This window comes from Lottia gigantea (assembly GCF_000327385.1).
Source record: "Lottia gigantea unplaced genomic scaffold LOTGIsca_63, whole genome shotgun sequence".
Classification (NCBI taxonomy): Eukaryota; Metazoa; Mollusca; class Gastropoda; family Lottiidae; genus Lottia; species Lottia gigantea.
In genome coordinates this window covers 722,726-745,478 of record NW_008710145.1, presented here as the reverse complement: position 1 = coordinate 745,478, position 22,753 = coordinate 722,726, and the positions used below count along the sequence as shown (strand labels likewise).

The window sequence follows — 22,753 nt, the reverse complement described above, 5'->3', positions numbered from 1 at the left end:
CCATGCCAGTGATTCAATAATAGCAAACTGGAAATTAAAGATCCCATTACCACACTTAATTACCTTGTTGTTTCTACTCTGTGTTGATGAGGTCTAGAACAGTAGAACATTTAACAATAACATAATTATCGAGTGTGAAATCTTTTATTTTCAAGGTCACAAGGAAGCATAATTGTGGGAATTCCACAACATTAATGATTTCACAGTACTTTCATAACCCATATCTTCAAATACATTCAACCATTCAACATAGTAACAAAATCATTTAATTTTTCAGTCTTTTAAATGGATGGAAGCACTTCATTAAGTTAGATATCAACAAATATCTTAAAATGACTTCTTTCCAGAAATTTACTTAAACATGTCCTTGAGTTTGTGTTCAGTAAAAACAAATTTAAAAGTGATATGTGCCATTGATTTTATCAATCAAGATTATCATGACTATTTTGTAGATTAAATAGATTCTGATATCAGTTTTTCAAAATTAAAATGACATACAGGTGGGTAACTTCTTGCTTTTGAAATAATAATTATATATTGATTATTGAGAGATACAATTTGTTATTGACAAACATAGAAAAAAACAATATCTACAATATTAGCACATGGAAGTATGCTTAAAGTTTTGAAATTACATAGATGCCCCAAAATGACATTGGCACATTAAATTACCTATAAAATTCATTTTTTTTTTAATTTTTCCACTAAATCCCAAAGACCTGCTTCTTTGGTATTTATAGCTCTAGTTATATGCATGTATATTTGTTTTAAATTGGGTTGTACTTAAGCAAGTCTTAATCAGCACATTAACCTTGGACATGTGTTACTTACAATTTCAATTTTGAATAAATATCTCTGCTTTCTAAATCTGGCATATAGGAATGAGTTAAGAAAAAGTTTTACATGAACTGATACATTAAATTGTATCACCTTGCCCATATTATAGCATAATTAACAAATACAATACAGCCCTAACCCACAATAGTCTAAAGAATGATAATCATCATCTGTCACGGTTTACGTTGAATATATCTTCTTCATCATCATCATCATCATTATTAGCATCACCATTCAAAGTTAACATATTCATAGAGTCTTCACTAATAGCAGCCTTCTTTTCTTTTTCATTGTCTATAATAGAATCATACAGCAAACTTAAATTACATCCTACTTTTTGCACCTTATTGGGCTAATGAAGAAAAACAGCATACAGCTGACTACTCTTTTTGATTTTTAACTGAACTGTCAGCTGCACCTTAAGCATGCACAGCCTGTAGCACAAGGAAAAAACCCTTGTCTTGTGTAAATGACTAGAAGCTCTTTCTGAGTCAGCCCTCTACCACTGACATGGGAAACAGGGTGTATCTTGACGTACGCAGGCCATGTTAAGTTAGTGAATGAACCAAAAGATTTGTTTCAAAGTCATCACAAGTGTAGGAGAACCACAACAAATAATATATTTGATAAACATTCCCACGTTCATACATGCACAAATATGAAGAAATGGTTAAAGGAACCAGCTGTGTTACAGTGTACAGGCTTCAATTAATAGTGTAAGTTTGTACAGATGACAAATTAAACATACTAATTGAATAATAAATAACCACCTCTTAATACTCAATCTAAATGAATTTGTCCTACTAATATTCACATGCAAAGGTAAGTAAGTATAGTAGATAATCAAATTAGTGATTAGAACCAAGCTAAATTAATAAATGGATATATTGAAATAAGCAAAGATAGTGGACCACAGCTATATACGCCCTTCATGGCATGCGGATGGTAAAAACGAAACATCCATTTTAATTGCATATTCAAGATTTTGGGGCAAGGGCAATAATTCTGCTTCTAACGATCGAAAAAAGCTCAAATTTGAACTTGATCTTCGTTTAAAGTATATGTATACATCTAGTTTTTAGAGCGTTTACAAGCAAATGTTGACGGACGGACGGGGGTGCCGACAATATACGTCCACATAGAGAGATGTGGGTCTATAAAAATGTAAAACAAAAACACAAAACAGCTGTGGAGAGGTAAGTTTACAATACATTACTTATTGTTTATGATCACTTAAGTTGATATTTCACTGGTAAGCCTTTCACAAGCATAATAAAATAAATTTGACTGAAAACAAAGTTGCGTGCTAAATCGTTGATAAAGGAGGACCATTAGTGAACAACAAAAAAACACCTACAAAATACAAACTCCCCAGAACTGCACTACATTAGCTTCAAAACTGTTATAATTCAAGTATCTATTTTTTTTTTTTTTAATAAGCCTTTAATGAATTAGTATAGCCTTAAAATAGTGGAATATTATTTAAATTTATGAAATATAATATATATAAGATACCATACCAGATAAATCCATTTCTTAAAAATCCACAACTTGCACTTGAATAAAGTACATTAAAGGGATTGTAAAAAGGTTTTCTAAATGTGATCACAGACACTGATGATGTGTGGTTCCTACAATTCCAAAAAAATAAGTGTCTGATGACGTCACTAATTGCAATATGCTTGTATTACATAAGGACTTCTTGATTAGTGATGTCATTGAACACTTACTTTTAGTGGAATTGCAGGAACCACAGATGATTGAAAATTGGAATGGTGCAAATTGATGCTATCTGTGACCCCAATACACAATATTTGGGTGGTTAAAATATACTTAATGCCTAATACAACATTTTTTTAATGTTAGAGACAAGACAGGTCAAATTCCTTGATGACTAAATTTTAGCTCTATATCTTGAATAAGATTTAACAGAAACACATCAAATCTATTTTTATGTTCCACATTTTATCTGGTACGGTAGCTTTCAAAGACTAAATGTGTAGCAATGACAAATTTTATGTAAATGCAACAGTTTTGAAACTAAATGATGACAACATGCACTTACTAGACAAATCTTGGCGAGAATTGTTGACTTACTAGAAACTGCTCGTAAAATAACATGTAATGTAATACCACATAAACACATTAATAGACCTAGTACATTTACTGTATTCATTTTATCACCATTGATTTGTGTTGCCAAATATAATGTACAAATTTCCTGGAAAATATAATATTATACATCATATATTCAACTTACTTCTCAATAGTTCTACCATATCCTATTAGTTTGTTTTTAAATGAGAGTTATTGTTACTAATGTTGAACACAATAAATCAAATCTTAAGGTATTGAAGTTTAAATACTCTAATGTACCATTTAGAACTGATAAACACTAGGAAATAATTATATGGTTAAATCAACAGAGAAAATAAATTACAATATAAATACCTTAAATATCCCAGATATAGACAATGTTAAACTGGATGTATGTGATAAAAATAAAAATTCACTAAATTCAAGAAAGAAAGCCAACATTGCTCCAAGACTTATTAAGCCTATAGAAGTTAGTAAAACACTAGTATCTTCATAACGAAATAGCCGACTTGTTGTAGATATGTCCAAACCTACAAAAGATAAAAATTAATATCATTTACAACATGAAAGCAAGTTAAAGGGTTTCATACGCTTAATTTTGGCCGATTTATGTCATAATCTAAAAGATTATAGAGCTGTTTTTTCAACAACCAAATCATAAGCAAACAATTTTAAATAATTAAACATTTATGGTTACAACCTCACCATATCCCATACATATATAATATTTCTTAAATTTTGTCACCAATTTAGCATGCATCATCTTTCAGTTAAAATTATTTCGAAACTATCTAGTACCTCACTTAAGTAAGTTAGTTGAGTGCTTGATGTTAGAAAGCTATAGATTTATAAATTAGTTAACATCAATAGAGAACATTCTTTAATGCATAGTTTCAATAGAAGTATGGGTATGAAAAATGCTAACCTTCAAATATAGTAGATAATGGTAACAAGCCTAACATCATCCATGGTTGTATATGATACATCATATCTACAGGATTCTGTAAACCTGCAATTATAATTAGGTGCAATAATTCTGAAAAAGCACAATTTGTTTTTTAGAGCTATTGTTATTGCTGGTTCTCATCTGATTCCATATGTATCACTTCATTAGCCTAGTTTCTATACTTATTTAAAAGAAGAAATTGTAAACTCCTTAATTTGATTTATGGTATCTTTGTATATTGTCATCATTTTTGTCTATTCATATACACAAAGCATGGTTCCTGCTCATTGAGATGACAAATATCAAAGGAGCCAATTTAGCTCAACATGTCAGTAAAATTGTCTCACCTAATTCTTTCTTTTGAAGAATAAACTGTGCCAGAGTCCATCTTACTCCTGATAAGAAAGAAGCTAACATGACCATAAAGAAACCTTCAAGGTTAAATTGTGTGGAATGGTAGGTAAACATAAACAATCCACCAGATATAAACAACACAACAAATAACAAACTACACCTCTGCAAATCAACAAATTAAGCAAATATGTAAATATATGTGATCTGTGACCACTATATCAATTTAAGACAATAACAGGCTCAAACATAACTGAAAAGAAGTGAATGGAGTTTAACAGTGTATTTTTATGCACCTGATTGGGCTAAGTTTGCAATGAGTGACATTTTGTCAGGACAGTGGTATTAGCCTTCTCTTATATCTAAAGTGCACAGCTTGTAGCATGCTGGACCTCCATTTTTTTTGTCTCATCCAAAGGACTAAATATCTCGATCTATACTGGGATTGAACCCTAGACCTTCAGGTTAGCAAGCAAGAATCTAACTCACTGAGAAACTGCTGTTCCAATGTTCAAAGATAAGAATCAGCTGTTTTAAAGAATAATTAGTATCTCCTACCCTTTAAATACTACTAAAATTGATTATAGATTCAAAATCACTTACAAATTTTTCTAATTTAAAAAGAATGCTGAAGAATAAAATAAATATGATGGCTGTTGATTTACACATAGTATACCTGAAAAAGCAAAACAAAAACAATCAAACTATATCAATTATACAGATTTTTTAGCTATTGTTCAATTCCCTCTGTCAGCTATTTCTAGTTTACAGAATTTGTAGTTTGACCATTTTTTTTATTACAGGGTATTTCTCTAATATGCATATATGTGGAAATTATTGATTCTATCCAATTAAATAATGAATATCAAAAGAAACTTTAATGAGGTAAAAATTATTCATTTTAGAAAGAGTTTCAGCACATCAGAAGGCTACTGGTTTGTTATGCATTATATGTACATTCGCTTTTTGATCGAAGCGAGTTTAATTAATTATTTAGTATAATGGATATATATCTTGTAAAGAGATTCAATTCTTTAGAAATGGTACTTGGTAAGTCCAACCTGTGGCATCGCCCTATCATTTTAACAAATTCAAAAACAACATTTGCTTATGTCTTTGCCCCAAAATATGTATCAGAATGTACCAAATCAATTCAATTTTTCCCCAAAAATTCTCAGACGCTCAATGAGAGGCTAGCGACTATGACGCCTCCACAGTGTTGCTGAATTTTTAGCTTAACCTCGACAACTGTCCCCCCCATGGAGTCAGTTTTCCCCCTATTTGTACCTCCAGTCTACAGAGGCTGGCATAGCCACTGAGTCCAACTGATGAATATATATATACTTGTTGACCAAGTTTAAGACTTGTAGGAAGACTATGTAGGAACATATTTTTAAAAATATTTTCAGGCATTATTTACAACATTTCTGACAATGAAAAGTTTGCATACTGCCCGTTTAAAAAAGTGAATTAATAAGACCTTAAATTTTCCTTTAGAAAACAGAAGCAGAAACTGTCATTTAATGAAATGGATAATTTTTAATTTATTGAAAATAGAATATATCACTTTAATCATTTATGCCAGTCAACAAGTAGGAAAATGATCAGAATAACTATAATAAGCAAAAAAAAAACAATATTGATAATTTACTCACAATGAAACAGTAACAAATTCAAAACTCCAATTAGAGAAACCTATATCTAAAACACTTGCAATTCCTATAAAAAAAAAAAATATCAATGATAGAACTTTGGGAATTAGCTTTTATGTCCTTAATAACATTTTAACCTGGTAGTAACATATGATAGGGACGTTGAATGGATATTGATAATCTCTGAGCATCATCAAATATCGCAGCTGATTTGATGTGATTTGCCTCACTTACAAGACCTGCAACAGTGGTCCTTGTAGTATCTAATCTACAATTAATCCAGGAGCATTAGGGTCAAAGGTGAAACAAAGCTGACAAGCTAACAACAAATTCACAGATGAAATCAGATGACTCCCTTACCTCGAAAAAAACTGATATTAAGTTTGCAACAGACTAATTTATCAACATTGGTAAAGAAGGTGGATGTAAAACCAAGACATAATATTAATGAATACTTTATAATTATATTCTGCATGTTTGTAAAAATAGATTGTCGCCCTAAAATGTCGGGCATACAGATATTTATTTAAAATACCTGTATGTAGTTTTTAATGTGGATGCCTTCGTAAAAAAAAAAAAAAAAACATGGCTACCCAATTCTAGTCTGACATTATTATAAATGCCATAAATTACTTCCTTGACCCCTACATATAGACACCAAGTTTGTGATTCTAGCTGGCCTAGAAGCTGAGATATATCAAAAATTTTATTACAAGTGCCATCTTGAATGCCATCTTAAATTTCTCAAAAGGCTCAAGGAGGATACCCAGGACTTGTGATATGTTGTTTAGAAAGGTTTTGGACAAAAATACTGAAGAAATCACCAAGTTGTTCCTTCAATTTGTTCTGACCAAAATTTTGGCTAATGCTCCTGGACTAAATAACATATTTTCACTGTTAAAATCAGTTGTAGAGAAATAAAGAAATATTAAAACAGAACCTGAAACAGGTTAAAATTTCTCAACAGAGTTTGAAACTGTCCATTCTTCAGACAACTGAACTATTTCAGCATCCCTACTATATTTGGAATTTGAGACTTAAATTAAAAAGCAATAGCATTTTCAATAATGTAAGAAAAGTTTTTTTTAACCACTAACCTGTTGGAGCTATTTTTTTCCAATAATCTGTCCAGTTTAATGTGGCTCTGGGTGTATGAGAATAACATTGTAATAATGAACGGAATATACCAGCAATAACAAACTTCACTATCAAATGACACATTGTGATAGATAATGGATACTTATAGGACTGAAATTAAAAGTAAAATTCTTATGATTATTTTGACAGTAGTTCTACCATACTTTCATCATAATGAAAATTTAATAAAAAAAGAAAAAGAAAAAGGAGTTCCATTCTTTTATTATAGTTGAGGTAAAAACCCATCTAGATATAGACCTCTATCTTATAACTCCACAACTGTCACCTGATTCATTTAATTTTCAGAGTGCCATCATGTATTTAGCATGATCAGCATCTAAAATTAACTAATCACATTACAACAGTCTCTATAAAAGACTAAATGGACTAAAAATCATAACAGGTAAGAATTACTTACATGTATAAATCTCTGGTTATAGAAAGTCAAACTGATAGAGAAAAAGTAATAGAATAAAACCAAACAGCCAGTTTTGACTAATTGAGTAATAAATGAACGTGAGCAGACAGACTTTTTAATTAATCTGGCTTTAGGTTCCACCACATCTTGTATCAGATGTCTTGCCAGTTTCTTATCTTTCATAATATCCTAAATCCTTTCAAGCCATATTGATTTTTATCAATAACTGAAACAGAAATACAAAAGATTTTATTCCAAGGTAATGCACAGGTGCAAAAAGATGGTGGGATATAACCAATGTTGATGTAAACATATGTTACCTTGCTTAGTATTCCCTCATAATCAAACCAAATCTCAATTAAAAAATTCCCTTTGTGACAACAGACCTCGCCATTAATTACATTATGTCATAGGCACAGGCAGTATGCAAAATTTTTATCATTAGAAACATTGTAAATATACATGAAAAGTTATCTAAATGCTATTTTTTACTGAAAGAACCTGAATTAATATCTTGTTTTGGAGTTTTTTTGTTGAAAATTTAGTATTAACTTTAATTAAAATTCATACATTAGTTTTCCAACATCAAAAAAGGAAGGGACATTAAACATAAACATAAAACCTAAATAGTTTATAAACTTTAGGATAAGGTACCATACTTAAAAAGTTAAAACATTCTGATAAATTAAGAGACACATTTCTTTAAATTTCGTTGTAGGTAGGCCCTATAGTTTTCAAACATTTGATCATTGTTGGCCTGGGCAGAAGTAGGTCTCTGCTGTGACACATTGATTGACATTGATAGTTAGGTGGTTATAATAAAAATAGGCCTACTGTTGGTTGTAGGCCTACATATTCATTTTTTCAAATATTGGAAATTTTAAGTAAATGTTGACAACTCAGCAAGGCTAGATGAAACAACTTACAATGCCACAGTAAATTTCAATGAATTGCAGATAGAATCTAATCTGACTGAATATGTCAGGTTCCACTAGCTTTCAACTGTTGTTTTGTTTATTTACTGATGCACGATTGTATATTTGCAGAAATTTTGACGTGTAATCAATGAAGACTTAATCTGACCAGACGTTAATTTAAGGATGATTGGATTGAAAGACTGGACAATCAAAATATACACAGAAATCCTAATTTTGTAGAAGCCGGTTTCTTTAGTTTACTCCTTCAACGAGTGATAAATTAATCCGAAACGAAATTGTAAGACCTTTAATAAGTACAATTGAAATATAAATATTGTTTTTCATGATAAAACTATGTTAGGCTTCAAATACTTTCATTTCATAAATTAGTTTTAAAATCAGGTTCATTTTGTAAATATTTTTACAAATAGACTAATGTGTTCTTAAAGGTACACCAAGATATACCAATGAAAAGCATTTTGATGCCTCTTCAGAGGGTCACTCTGTGATACCAATAACATTATTCAAGGAATATCTTCTTCAACATATAGCTTATCATTAGAAGAATTCAATAAAACAATGGCTAATTTCTGAAATTGAACTATTCAACACTATACTAGATTGTGAACAGCTCTAGTGAATTGAAGATGGATTTTAATCATGAAGTCTCCAGGGTGAAGATTGAAATGGAGAGAACTTGAACTATTTCTTAAATAAAATTCTTGTGAATAATGCTATAATGTCATCATTGATGGATTACTGATGGTCCCATAAACAAGGAAATTCCCTATAAGAGATTTTCACAGGTTTACAGTAAGGCGGATTTATTATATTATCAAGTTGCAAGCATTGTAGCTGGTACTGGTTTAGTTGGGCAAAGATATCTATGCAAATACCAGTCCGATTCACATTCATTTTAGGAAATTTAAGTATAAAACATCAAAATCTAGATTACATACTTTTAATTGCTTTTTATTCAAACCCCAAAAACCAATATATTGCTCATGTTAAGTTTCGAATCCAACTAAGATGTGCACAAATATCTTTGCTTGGCTATTAGCTTAAGTGATTTATTTTGTCAAAGCATTTCCAAACATAATCAGTTTATTTGGAATCATGGTAAATTAGGAAGTGAGAGAGGTAACCTATATTAGTATGATTATGCTATCTGAAATATAAACTGTTTGTTTTCATGTTTGGAAGTGTCTCAGTATGTACATAGATAAGCTTACACTATTTTTTTAAAAAATGATTTATTGAGACATTTTGTCAGTGTACTGAATAGTAAACAAGTCATACAATAATCTGGGCCCTATATCAGTAGGAAATGGTTATGATAAATTATTACAATAAATGAATCAAAAACATTATATGAAATCAGTATAAAAATATCCAACAGTAACTTCCCTTGTTACAATGAAAATCAAAAAGTTAAATACATAACAACATTCTAAAAACATTTACCTTAAAAAAAAAAACAGATACAAAATGGAGTCAAACAATTGCAACAATATCAAAATACTTTTAGAACAAGCGTTTCGAAATTTCAATACCCTCAGCAATAGATTATTAATACGGCAGATGTTGTACTCAATAAATTGTTTTACAAATGACACATTATCATAACATAGAGACTCATACATAATAAAAACATTCAAACAAACGTTATTCTTAATAACAACAATCATATCAAAACATTAATTACATGTAACTTCAGTTAAACAATTACATCCTCATTCCCTGCACTTCACAAACCTTTTCAAGAATAGTTTCTTTACCATTCAAATTACCACAAAATAGTGGACTGTTCATGTTTGCATTGAGACCTCAAGATGTACAAACGTCTCTACAAGACAATACATACTGCCATACAATAATGTTTATTTCAAGAATCCCAAACGATACTGTAAAACAAAAATAAAATACATAAAAGAACTGCCATCTTAAAAATGAAATCAAATGACATCCATCAACAAAAAAATTTTAAAATATGCTTTTAAAAGAACAGAAATAACAAAACTGAACACAGATAGCAGATATTATTCAAATTTTCTTGATATTCTTCTTTTACTTGGGGTATCATTCAATTTCTTCTTTGTATTTTCTAAAACTTGCTTTAATTCCTCCTGAAGTAGAGATTACACATTCTAGTATTATTGAATTTCTTAAATAAAATGCCCACAACAGTCAAGTTTCTGGTTGTTATTCAAATTTTTAAGCAAAGTCAACTTCAAACTAAGATAAGAACAATTAAAGCTAGAAAAATAATCGAAATCTTACATCAGTATATCTATATAGTAATCTCCATGATTTTAAATTCTTCTTTTTACCAAGGTGTTGTAAAGCTTCCTTTAAACATAGAGTAGTTTTCTCAACATCATTTATTACCTAAAATTTAAAATCATGCAATTTACATGGAATTGATTTTTAATTCACTGTACAGTAATATGAATTGTTCCATGTCAAACATCTTTATAAATGTGAAAACAAAACTTAATCAAAAATAAGAGTTCTGAGAATGAGTTCTTAACATTCTGTAAAATTCTATTGTACATGACAGAAGTCAGATAGTTAGAAAACAAATTTGTATCTTACCATAGATAAATAACAAATTTTCTTTGAGATATCACAGATATTTTCATCACATTCTAATAAATCTTGTTGACGTTTTCTAGGATATGTTGACATCATTATATCATCACATATCGCCATTCTCTCAAATATCTTTAATCCATTATCATATACTTGTCTTCTTAAACTAATCTCTTCTGTACTGTCATATATATAACGAATTTTAATTCTTTTAGCACATATTGGAAATCAAGATCAAACTTAAAACTTTTCAACTCCAGAGACCATCTATTGGTTACATGTTCTTTTGATATATACTAATGCCACTGGAAGTGTTCCGTGCTATTTGATGTGACATTACCCTAAAGCCATATGGTTCACTTAATATAACTTGGGGAAAAAGGTTTAATGGAATGACTCAAAGTATTTGCTGATTGTGAAAATAATGATGAAATTTTAAAAACTTGCTTTTTTATGTTAGAAATTCAGCAAACCAAAAGAAATACTCACATAATTTTCTCAAGATAATCAAAGGCCACAGATAAAACATCTTTATCTGTAGAATCACTAGTACATAGATTATATAACAAAGCATCCATAGAAAATAATTCTCTTTCAAAACTACCATTTAAATCCTAAAATACATAATGATTTAGACTGTATATCTGTACAGTATAATATATTAGAATTAACTTTGGATTCTCCAAAAGTGAAAGCAGACTTTGATTAACAAGCACTACCTGGTTAGAAACAAGTTACCATTAATATCATAGTGTAGTTAATACCAGTGAAAATGAAATGAAATACCAAGTTTAAGGAAACCACAACACCCTGTTGTGTGCAATGAAGGAAACACTGCCAAAGTGCAATAGTAATTACTTGTGCTGCCTGTATACCATGAGGTAACCAATCTGTAGTAGCATAATGAGCTGATTCAGATACATTATAACCACAACTAACAGTAGCTGTAAATGATTTATTAAATATGACAACAAATTCTTGTGGTTTCTGAATACATTTACCAACTGGTACATCTTTCTCTAATAGTAATTCTGGCTTTATCTGGAACATACAAAGAATCACGAACTCAAAACTATGGTGATGGAAATATTGATAATAATAATTAAGCTACTAAAAGAGAATCCAATTACTTCGACCAGTTCAGATTGATAATCTTAAAAATAATCCTGGAACATTTCCTGGATCCTGCACAAAATGAATCAAAAATTTACATATTTAACATACTGACCATTACAACATCTTCTTTCAGCCACTGAGGATCTTCACTGATTAAATCTGGAGTTAAGTTTAACATTGCTTCCTTCAGTTTAGATTCATGTTGTTTTGATACAGCATACCTAGAAATAGAACATCTCAGTTGCATTTTGTATCGTCTATATACAGGGAAAAAATCACTGAAACTATTAATAACAGTGTTTCAGTGAAATCTTATGGTATAATTGTAAAGTATCTAAGAAGGGAATATTGGAACATGCTGCAACCAATGACCGCACCAGTCTCATTGAACTACAATTTGAGGGCAGACTAACTTAAAGGGGGACAACTGTTGAAGTTGAGATTCCAAACCAGGAAGTGTTGTGGAAACTTCATTGTTGCAACCCTTTCATGGAGTGTCTTGGGGGTTCATCTCCAAGAAAAATTTCAAAAATTTGGTGCCTAAGTAATCAGATGGGGGATCAATTTTTTTTATAAGTAGATTCAGTAAAAAAATATAGTCACTTGATAGTTTTTACAATATTTGAAGTAATTGATACTAACCATACTATATCAGCACCAGTATGTAAATATTGTATATAAGGTAAATTATGGGGGTTACAACTCCAACAAGATGTAGCAAATAACATACCAATATGTAATGTAGGTATAGTTGTACCTGAAAGATATTATAACTATATAATTATTATTACTTACTCTAGTTTGTTATCAACTTCTTAATCAGAAAATTAAACGTGGTTTTCTTACTCTTATTACATTAAGTATGTATGATATAAATGAGTCTTCGATCTTGACACAAATTATCTTTGAATTTCCAATAACTCGGCATACCAATATTTTGTAAACTTACCCGTAATTGGCCCTAAAACCTTTAACAATGATTTAGAATTCTGTGGTAAATTATTCAAATTCCAACTATGTCTGAAAATAAACATTATGAAATTAATAATATGACAATAAATTGAATTCATATGTAGATCATAAGATCGTTATATGTTAAACTCGCAATTATCAATACATAAGACATTTTCGACAAAAAAAAAAGCTTCATAAGTCGAATCACTTTGAAACTGTGAAGCTAATATTTGTGTCTAATATATCTATTATTATGAGGTTAGAATTTCATGACCATAGCTTTGATACTTTAATCCAGGAATTAAAAATCGTTTTTTTCTAAGCCTACTGATAAAATGCAAAATGATTTAATTTTTTCTTCTTTCTCAGTTGAAAAACTCAACTTCTAATATGTTTCTAATCAGTTTAAAGTGAAATGTAATGAATAAGTAAAGATATATTAAGTTTCACCTGGTATAAGAATTGTCATGTCTTGTAGGAAAGGCTGTACCTTGTGTTTTAGTATTAACATGACCACATTGAACTACAACATGTTTTTTACCTTCATCTAAGATCTTCCAATATTCACTCTAGAACACATTATTTAAATATCACATTATTGATTAACATGGGTCACAGACAAAAACATAATTCATAAATTATTTGACAAATCCTAATGCAAAGAACATTTTTTTCTTAAAGAAAATTCAAGACCATGTTAGTTATTGCTTATTTGACATAACCCCTGAGTTATCACACTGCTCTTAAAAGTTACTGTTCTACTATATATACTATTTTGACAACATTATTCACCATTTTAGTTACCGTAATTTATCTTGGTGTTAATCATCGCTATAAATATCAGATAACGTAACATTACCTACCTCCATTTGTTCAACAGTTGGTTCATCTTTAAACCACATAGAATGGACATTTCTTGCTATTCTAATAAAGGCACTTAATGGACTAGATTTCCCCTAAAAATGTAAAATATAAAATTATGGATAGAATCACTCAATGAAAAAGTTTTCTATCAAGATGGCACCAGAGTCATGTGTACAGGGAGCCCCTCCTTACTAACCTTACTCTTGCTTCCCCAACCGCACAAAGTTTCTGCCACCCCTGAAACCATCACTTGTCAATTGACTCTTTGTTTCGTAAATGAATTCATAGTTTCTCATATTTGATCTTATCCTTACCAAATATTATTAAAATGATTAGTAGCAGACTAATTCTAAATCAATAGTAATAACCTACCTTGACTACACCATCATCTATTTCATTCATTTCTTCTTTCTTCTGTTTCTCAGTTAAAACTTGTTGTTTCACCTTACGCTTTTCTTCTGGACTCAATGTATCATAGGGTAATAAATATTTACAATAAGCATCAAATAGTTTGGTACCTCTATCAACTGCCTGCAATAAATACAACTCTTATAAATATCTCATACTGAAATTAGACAAATACACCCAATTTCAAGCTTTGAAAGAATTTAAACAGTGCAGATCTTAAATTTGAAAATATTATAGTGACAGAACTCTCACCATTTTAGGAATGTTAAGAAGATCAGCTATTTTGATCCATTTTTTCTTATCTATAACATTCTGCATTCCACCATGATCTTGTATTATTTGAGATAATTTAGGTAAATCCAAATCTACACTTCCAATCTGTCAAAATAAAAATGTGAAATCAGAATTTTAGATATAATGATCCATGAAAGTTCAGACATTGGTTTCATTGAGTAAATGTCAAAACTAACAGGCGTCTCTTCCAGTTACATAAATCATGAAAACTGCATTATAATAAAAACCATTGACAGTATTACAATACCAATCTCTCCTCTGCAGTATAATCTAATAATGCTAGAAGATGCCTTAAATTCAAGAATTTGCATATATATAATCATTCTATTTCATGTTGATGACGATGTTAACCTACCTTTGGAATGGAATCAAAATCTACACCAATATTCTGTAAATATTTTAATATACATTCTGTTTTCTCAACATTTGGACCCCATCTGAAATAAATAAATTAATTTCTTTACAAAATCTGGAATTAATAGATTTAATACAAAACTTCAATGAAATCTATAAAATAATTTGGGAAAAATCATATCATTCTGTTATATTCTTGAATATCATCAGTAATGAAAACAACTACATACCGTTTATAAAGTCTATGTAAATATTGAACTTGTGCTGTAAATCTCATATCATCATTAATTCTACAATCAGGCTGAAAAATATCATATATTATATTTATATTTCACTCTTTTCAGATGACAGCAATGGCTATTAGACCTACATGTTATTGTCCTAAATGGGCTTGCAAAGAACATCATATCCCATAATGTTTCTTAACGGGGCTATAGAATTTCCTTTATTTGCATGTCAGGTTATCCCCAATGTTTTATAATCATTTGATTGTTATAGAACCTTTTAAAACATATTTCATCATTATTCATCACTATTTTTAACAACTAACCTTCCAACTTGGTGGTGGTACTATTTTACACATTCCAAAAGGTTCAGCAGCAGATCTAATACTTTCTATATAAGTCAGTGGATCACGGAACTCTTGATCAGTCGGATGATAAACTGGTATATCTACCAGTATCTCTGATCTCCAGCTTGCTCTACCTTCTGGAGGAATTCTTTTTGGGGACACTAAAAATAGACAGCCCTTATAAAATAAAAAGAAGAAAAATGACTACTTCATAATATTCAAATGGTTCCCCTAATCCATTTAAATGACTATACTGACTTGATTTTCAGCGTATATACTGAAGTTTTGAAATCTGAAATATGTCTGAATAAGTAAAGTTTAATATCAAGACCTATGGTTAAAATTCTGAAAATCTGCACTTAACATACCTGATGTTTTGCGAGTTGATCTAGGAGAAGTTTTACTGGTACTGGGACTATTTCTGATTCTAGAAGTTTTATTTGTCTGATCTAAGGATTTACTACGTACATTGTTGTCTTTAGTATCACTACTAGTAGACTTTATATGACGTCTTTTCTCTATCATATTAGAAAGTTTCTTTTGTTCTTTAACTGAGGATTTCTTTAAAGTATTCATGGCTGCTATTTTCCTTTTTGTGGCTAATTTCCCTGCAGAAGTTAATTTTTTGGCAGATTTCTGTAAAAATACTGAACGCCGTGTTGACATGGCCATTCCAAGAGATTTTTTATTTTTAGAACCTTTAGGCCTGCCACGTTTTTTATTGTCAGAATCCAGGTCATCAATAAGAACAAACACTTCTTCATCATCAATTTCATGATCACTTTCATAATGTTGTAATCTTCTTTGATGTGTTAAAGATTTAACACGCGAACTGCTACGTCTCTTTGGTATTTTTCTTGAAGGAGAACATCTAGAATCCAGACTTTCTGATCTAGACTTGGTGGCTCTCTTGCCTCGTAATCCACTATCAAGGGACAGGGATAATGAATCTGATGTACTTGACCTTCGACTTTGTCTTCCACCCATTCTTTTACAATCAACATCCTCTGATTTCATTCTTCGTTTTCTTAATGGTTCAGATGACTTCTTATCCTACAAAATGTCAAAAAATTTTAATACATTTTTAAAATTTTTTTTTTATTAAAGCCAATGTCAAGCCCTAATTTTGTTTACATCAATAACCAATAACATCAGTTTTTTTGAAAGAGAGTACAGTATTTGAATAACCTTAGCCTTCTACAGAAAATATATATAGAAAGCTTGGAATATTGTGAGAAATAGTGATTTGTCATTTACACACAAAAATACAATATCTAAAAGCAAGAGCAGTATGCTACAGGCTAGCAAACTATTCAAAGGCTGTAAGAGGCCCCACACCTTTCCATGATGATAATTGAAAACACATGCAATGATACCTGAGTTAGAATAGGGTAAGATAAAATAGGAGGAGACGGTAGAAGTAACAATGGTTGATCATCTCCAGTGGTTACTTTCTTTAGTCTGGTAAAATACTGGTGATTATTAAAACTCTTCTCTTTTGGAGTCTCCTTTACATTTACATCCTTTACATTTGTTAGATTCTTAGAATTGTTTGAAACCAGGGCTCCAGGGATTTGAGAGTTATTACTCTTGCTGCTAAGATCTTTTGCTTCCTTTATCAATTCATCAGTTTTTTTCACAGATGTAGATTTTAGCTTTTCAGACTTTCTTATATCCTTGTTTACTGTTTTCGTATTCAATGGCGAATTGCCTTTAGTTGTATAACCTCCTCCTTTTACAACTTGATGAGACAACTGTCCAATATCTGTAGAATATGGTAAGGACAGCGGTATGTTTTGTATAGATCTATAAATAGACAGAGGTGGTGCAGGCAAGGGAGTGAACTGTGCTGTAGCTATAATTGGACAAATATTGCAGGTAATATTAGGTTTAATAGGCTTATAATATTTTTCTTCTTCTGTGTTTTTCACATCTGATTCAATCTCTCTATCCCTGGATTTAAATGCTGGTAAATCGTAACAACCAGGTCCAGCAAATACAGGTGAGCAGGAGTTATCTTTTACAATAGACTCATTATCATCTACTACAGATCCATCCATATCTATTTGTGTATCAATAACTTTAACTTGACCAGACTCTGTTTCTTTAAACATCAACTGCCATTCTGTTTCGTTTCTACTCAAAGATGCTTTCTTCATACATGGAGAATCTTGTGCACTGTCACTCATATCTATATCTAGACTTTCTGATTGAGGTAACACTGGTGAAAGGTATCCATCTCTTTCAACTGGCAACTCATCTATGCTTTTGGAAGATTTATCCTTTTCAAAGGTGAGAATAAATTGAGCCGGAGGTGATTTGAACTCTATTTCAGGATCACTGATATCCAAATCTTCAGTACTGTTAAAGGATATAGCAGCATCAGTTACTGGGGAGTTACAATGATTAGCATCATAGAAAGAAATATTCATCAATCCATTTTCAAACTCTTCATAACTGAATACCTCATTTTCACTATTTTGATTTTCCTTATAATCTTCACTTGCCTCAGTAGTATTCATTTTACTTGCTTGTCTTAATTTTTCTAAATCTTGTGAAATTGACCCAAGTGATTCATAAATCTTTTCTGATGTTCCAGAACTATCACAATCACTTTCAGCTAAAAACCTTCTTCTCATTCTAGTTTCTTGGCTTCTCCTTCTCTTTAAAAAAAAAGGTTCTTGACTATGATCTGTAACCTGTACACTGAAAGACTGAGGTGATAAGGATTCACAAAGTGAAGTAATATTGGATGTTCCTAGAAATTTATTTCCACTTCCATTATCAGTAAAAGGGGAACATGATCGTGAAATATGCAGGGCGTTTTCTTGGGAACCAGTTTTTAAAGTGTGACTTCTTTCAAAAGGTCCTCTTCTTTTCTTACCATTTTCATAGTCGCAAGAGGGTAAATAAGGCTGTGAACCATCTGTGATATTGATAGAAGAAACATCTGTAGTTATTGTAGATGTAACAATATTTCTTTCACTTCCATAATCACTGAATGGAGAGTAAGAAAGCTGGCTTATCTTGTGTAAAGTTTCTTCAGGTCTAACTGATTGACTGGTTGACATTACATTGTTATATGCAGGCATATTCTCAATTACATTGGTATAATCAGTTTTGTCTGAATGCTTGATTTTCAGATTTCCTGTGATTATTTCCAAATCATTGTCACAAGAAATGTTGTTGGTATTTTGCGTCTTAATTTGAGTAAAATTGGATTCAGTATTACTTATTCCGTACTGAAAGGAATTGTCGTCATCCAATAAAGATGATGTTATATTGCTTTCTTTAAAGTTACGGAAACCAGATAAACTCTCTGGTAAATCGTCTGGGTTAGTTAAATTCTTATCTATTTTCAAGGTGCCACTATCATTCAAATTATACTGACAGTCCAACCCTTTATCATTTTGTGTCTTCCATACTGAATGTTCATTTTTGTCATTGACAAGCTTTGATAAAAGAGTCACCTTGAAATTTCTCTCTGATTTTTTACCGTTGTCACCAGGATTTCTATATTCCATCTTTTCTCCACCCTTATTATCATTCTCATGAGATATATTATGAAAGATGATCTCCTGATCTTCAGTTTCAGAATCTACTGGCAGGGGTTGTATTGATGGATCTGAAAATCTATCATCACCAGATTCACCTGAGAAATCACTAGGTTCAATAACAGTTACTGAATCAAAATGAACTGATTTTTTCTCTGAATTTCTAGCAAAACAACATTTGCAAGACTTCACCTAAAAAAGTGTTTAGTGAGTTGAGTGAATTGGAAATAATGTGCAAAACATCGCAGTTCATTAAGTTTATATAGATATACAGAGCTGGACCTAATTCACAAAAACTTAACTAAATATAATTTAAACATTCTATTGTTTGAATTGGTCAATCATCAAAAATGATCTTGGTTATATTAACCAATTGCATTAAAGTATTTTCCAAAATCTGGATTTATCTTAAAGGGTGGGTTGATTTGAGTCTTGAATATATGTTAATAGCCTTCAGAAGTACTAGAAATGACAAAAGTCGCATAATTCATTCAAAAATTATTTCAAACTAGGAACTTCTTTTTCTATTTCCATAGATTTTATGAATATGGCAGTGTCTCAAGAAAAGTTAACCTGTCTTTTTAACTATCAAATGTAGATCATTCTGAACACAGTTAAATGTGAACACTATTACTGATTGGCTCAGCTAAAAAATTCGGGTTTCTGAGAATAAGGTATGATTGGTCAAAATAATGTCTAAACTTTCCCTTTAAGTCAAGAATTTGAAAATTGATGTCCAGGTGATATTATTTTTATATCTATTTAAAAAGGAGCTACATTAATTAAACATGCTAAATATACGAGATGCTACTTTAAGGTTATGTAAGAATAGAAAGTGACGACATAGAAAGGGGTTGTTAAAAAGAGAAATGAATGACCTATGCAGAAAAGTATCATTAGATATATCACACAATATCAGCATTATTGAAGCCAAAGGCACATCTCAGAAGATCTACCAGTCATTTGTATGATATATAAAAAAAATACCTACCTTAATTTGTCTTCTTTTTTTTTCTCTTCCAAACATATTTTTCTTGGAACCAAGTTTTGAGGTAGAGGCAGATTTCTGTATACTTGCTTCTTTTCTCTTAGGGGAATAATTAGAAAAACTTTTAGTTAATCGTTTAACACCTAGTCTTTGTTTGGATGATAATGAACTGTGTTTTCTACCAGAACGTGATGATTTATCAGGAGTTGATAATAAAGAACGTGAGCGAGATGATGGGGGTGTTTGTGCCAAACTGGATGCTTTACGTGATAAACCTTGTCTTAAAGAAACTATACCACGATTAGTTTCTGGAGTACTGGCACTTGCTCTTGCTGCTTTCCTTAAAGCACTACTTATTCCACCATTTCTTGTACTCTGGAAAAAATATCGGAAGATATTCTGATAAATCTAAATAATATGGAACCAAATGTGTGTATTTTGTTTCCACTAATAGAGTTGAAGTTAAGAAACTCATTTTGAGCTCTTACCGTACCAATTCTGCTTAAGTCGGAAATGGTTCACATTGATATATCCATTATATTGGCTGAGGCTAACATTCTTTCTCTTTATGATTTCCGTTTCCAAGAGATCATATTTTAGATCCATGCTTCAGATTTGTAGGTGTTCATTTATCTAACTTATTATCGCAAAAAACTTACAGGAGAAGGTGTATGTAATTGATAAAGTTCATCATTACTACTGGCACTAGAGGATTCTGGTGTGGATTCACGAGTTATTTCCTCTCCCTTAACACCTAGTGTTGGTGGTTGTTTACATGAATTATTACTCTCAGCTTTACTTGATTCATTAGACTCATCTCCAGAATATTTGAGAAAATCTAAATGTGGTGGAAGAACTGATGTACCTGGATTAGGAATTGAAAATATATAATATATAAGACACAAAGTATACAAAGTCTGGATCATTCATTATTGTTACATTCATATTTATGAAACTAAGGACAATGCAAAAAGCAATCAAACAGGTCATAACATATTCTACGTTTGCCATATACATAAAAACCTTAAGCACTAAAAAGTTGCACATTGAAATTATTACCTCTTAAACAAAGAAATGTTATGAAATCTTCGGTTTTGGGAGTTTTGGGAAGAAGTTTAAAAGGTGATGTGACTGTTTTAACTGGCGTTGTGCTGGGTGTCACAGGTAAAGAACCTTGAGCAAATTTACGTTGTGCATGAACCTTGGCTCTGAAAGCAAAAAGTTTAATATTGTCAATATATATTTTAACAAGTTCAGAAAATTGATATCCACAATTTTAAACACCAAAATAAATTTTACTTCAAAATGTCTTTTCTGAAAATTGCAGTCATAAAAATAACTGTAAATGGTATGCTCCATGACATACAATATATAATGAGTAACAGTAAATGGTTTAATACCTAATAGGTTCTAATGTAGATGTAGCAGTTGTATTAGTACTAGTGTAAGACTTGACAGAATCTTGACTTGATTCATCCATACTGGTAGTAGTACTACTAGATGTAACAGTACTTGTTCTGCGACTTGTTGTCTGTGATGCTGGTGCAGATTGCGATCCATGTCTACTTCCAGAGTGCCTTTTATCAATAACTTTTTCATATGTATAAGTCACTTTTAATTTGGTTTCTTGAAGGGAAGCATACAACGCCTTCTTCAATTCTTTTTCTTCTTTCTTAGAAAGCCCTACCGTGTCATCCTATTGAAAAAAAAACACAACATAAATTTATCATAAAAAAAAATAACCAAAATGTTTATCAAATACAATTAGTAGAATTGGAGTTATAGTAGCTTGCAAATACAATTATAATCATCTACCCTCTGACTACAATGATTGCTGAATTGACTTTTGCCAATCATTTTCGAATGAAATGAAATATCAACTACAAAATACTACTGAGAGATAGATTGATTAAAAATGTCAACCACTGGAAAATTTATTAATTGTAAACATGATTTTACAAAGGGGAATTTTCATGTGAATTTTCTGGAAGGAAAGTGTGTCTTTTTTAAAAGTAAAATCATTTAACCTTATATTTCTATGGAACCGAAGACATTTTTAGAAAAATGGCATACAGTTGAAAATTTTATTTTTAATATTTATGAAATGAGAAAAAAAATTCAATTCAGAGCTCAATGTAGTGAGAGAGTAAATCTTAGTTCAAACTACAATATAGACAAATAAATGAAGTTTAAATCCTTACAATAGTTTTAACTGGTACATTTCTCTTAGGTCTTCGAGGACTTGAAGGTGTATGCTTTTTACCACCTTGAGTGCACGGGCGCTTGCCAACCATTTCCTGAAATATAAATACTTTTCTAATTTACTATTTTTTTAGGTCACATATTACTGTCTTTGATGTGCCCTCCCATTTTGTTATGTTGTATCATTTTGAATCAAGAATCAAAAGTTTCAATTATATAGATTTATCATCAAACAATATTCTCTATTAATTCTATTAAAAGTGGAAGTATCAGTGTCAGACAACAGGCAAGAGTGTCTAAAATTCTATATAATCACGGAATGTTTCGGATTAACAAACCCTTTGATAGGTAAGCGAGTTTGTAGATCAATTGCAGTAATTCTGCCACCAAAATCGTTAATTCTAGAGATTATGAGTCATAATTAAGACATGTCTTACTGTTAAAATGGGGTTAATTGATTTTTACAGAAAAACATTGACAGATTTGATCAATCTTTTACAA

The 22,753-nt window shown here is 30.8% G+C and overlaps 2 protein-coding genes across 2 annotated transcripts; both read right to left on the bottom strand.

The window, feature by feature from the left end:
* Positions 1 to 2,821: 2,821 nt before the first annotated feature.
* On the bottom strand, positions 2,822 to 8,511 carry LOTGIDRAFT_220559 (hypothetical protein; the record flags this gene model as incomplete). The annotated part of the gene is made up of 9 exons (XM_009064507.1): positions 8,365 to 8,511; positions 7,439 to 7,664; positions 6,981 to 7,131; positions 5,887 to 5,950; positions 4,835 to 4,907; positions 4,228 to 4,396; positions 3,860 to 3,943; positions 3,289 to 3,464; positions 2,822 to 3,058 (listed from the first exon to the last, which is right to left on the bottom strand). The coding sequence occupies exons 2-9, from the start codon at positions 7,619 to 7,621 to the stop codon at positions 2,822 to 2,824; spliced, it is 1,137 nt and encodes a 378-aa protein (XP_009062755.1). The 5' UTR covers positions 7,622 to 7,664; positions 8,365 to 8,511.
* A 1,080-nt stretch (positions 8,512 to 9,591) lies between these two features.
* On the bottom strand, positions 9,592 to 22,344 carry LOTGIDRAFT_235330 (hypothetical protein; the record flags this gene model as incomplete). The annotated part of the gene is made up of 22 exons (XM_009064506.1): positions 9,592 to 10,481; positions 10,636 to 10,743; positions 10,951 to 11,128; positions 11,437 to 11,561; positions 11,806 to 11,988; positions 12,176 to 12,284; positions 12,706 to 12,820; positions 13,013 to 13,083; positions 13,468 to 13,586; positions 13,881 to 13,973; positions 14,254 to 14,412; positions 14,542 to 14,667; positions 14,939 to 15,020; positions 15,168 to 15,238; positions 15,488 to 15,669; positions 15,877 to 16,561; positions 16,885 to 19,254; positions 20,054 to 20,425; positions 20,710 to 20,915; positions 21,110 to 21,258; positions 21,451 to 21,746; positions 22,252 to 22,344. The coding sequence occupies 22 exons, from the start codon at positions 22,342 to 22,344 to the stop codon at positions 10,395 to 10,397; spliced, it is 5,979 nt and encodes a 1,992-aa protein (XP_009062754.1). The 3' UTR covers positions 9,592 to 10,394.
* Between the last annotated feature and the right edge of the window lie 409 nt (positions 22,345 to 22,753).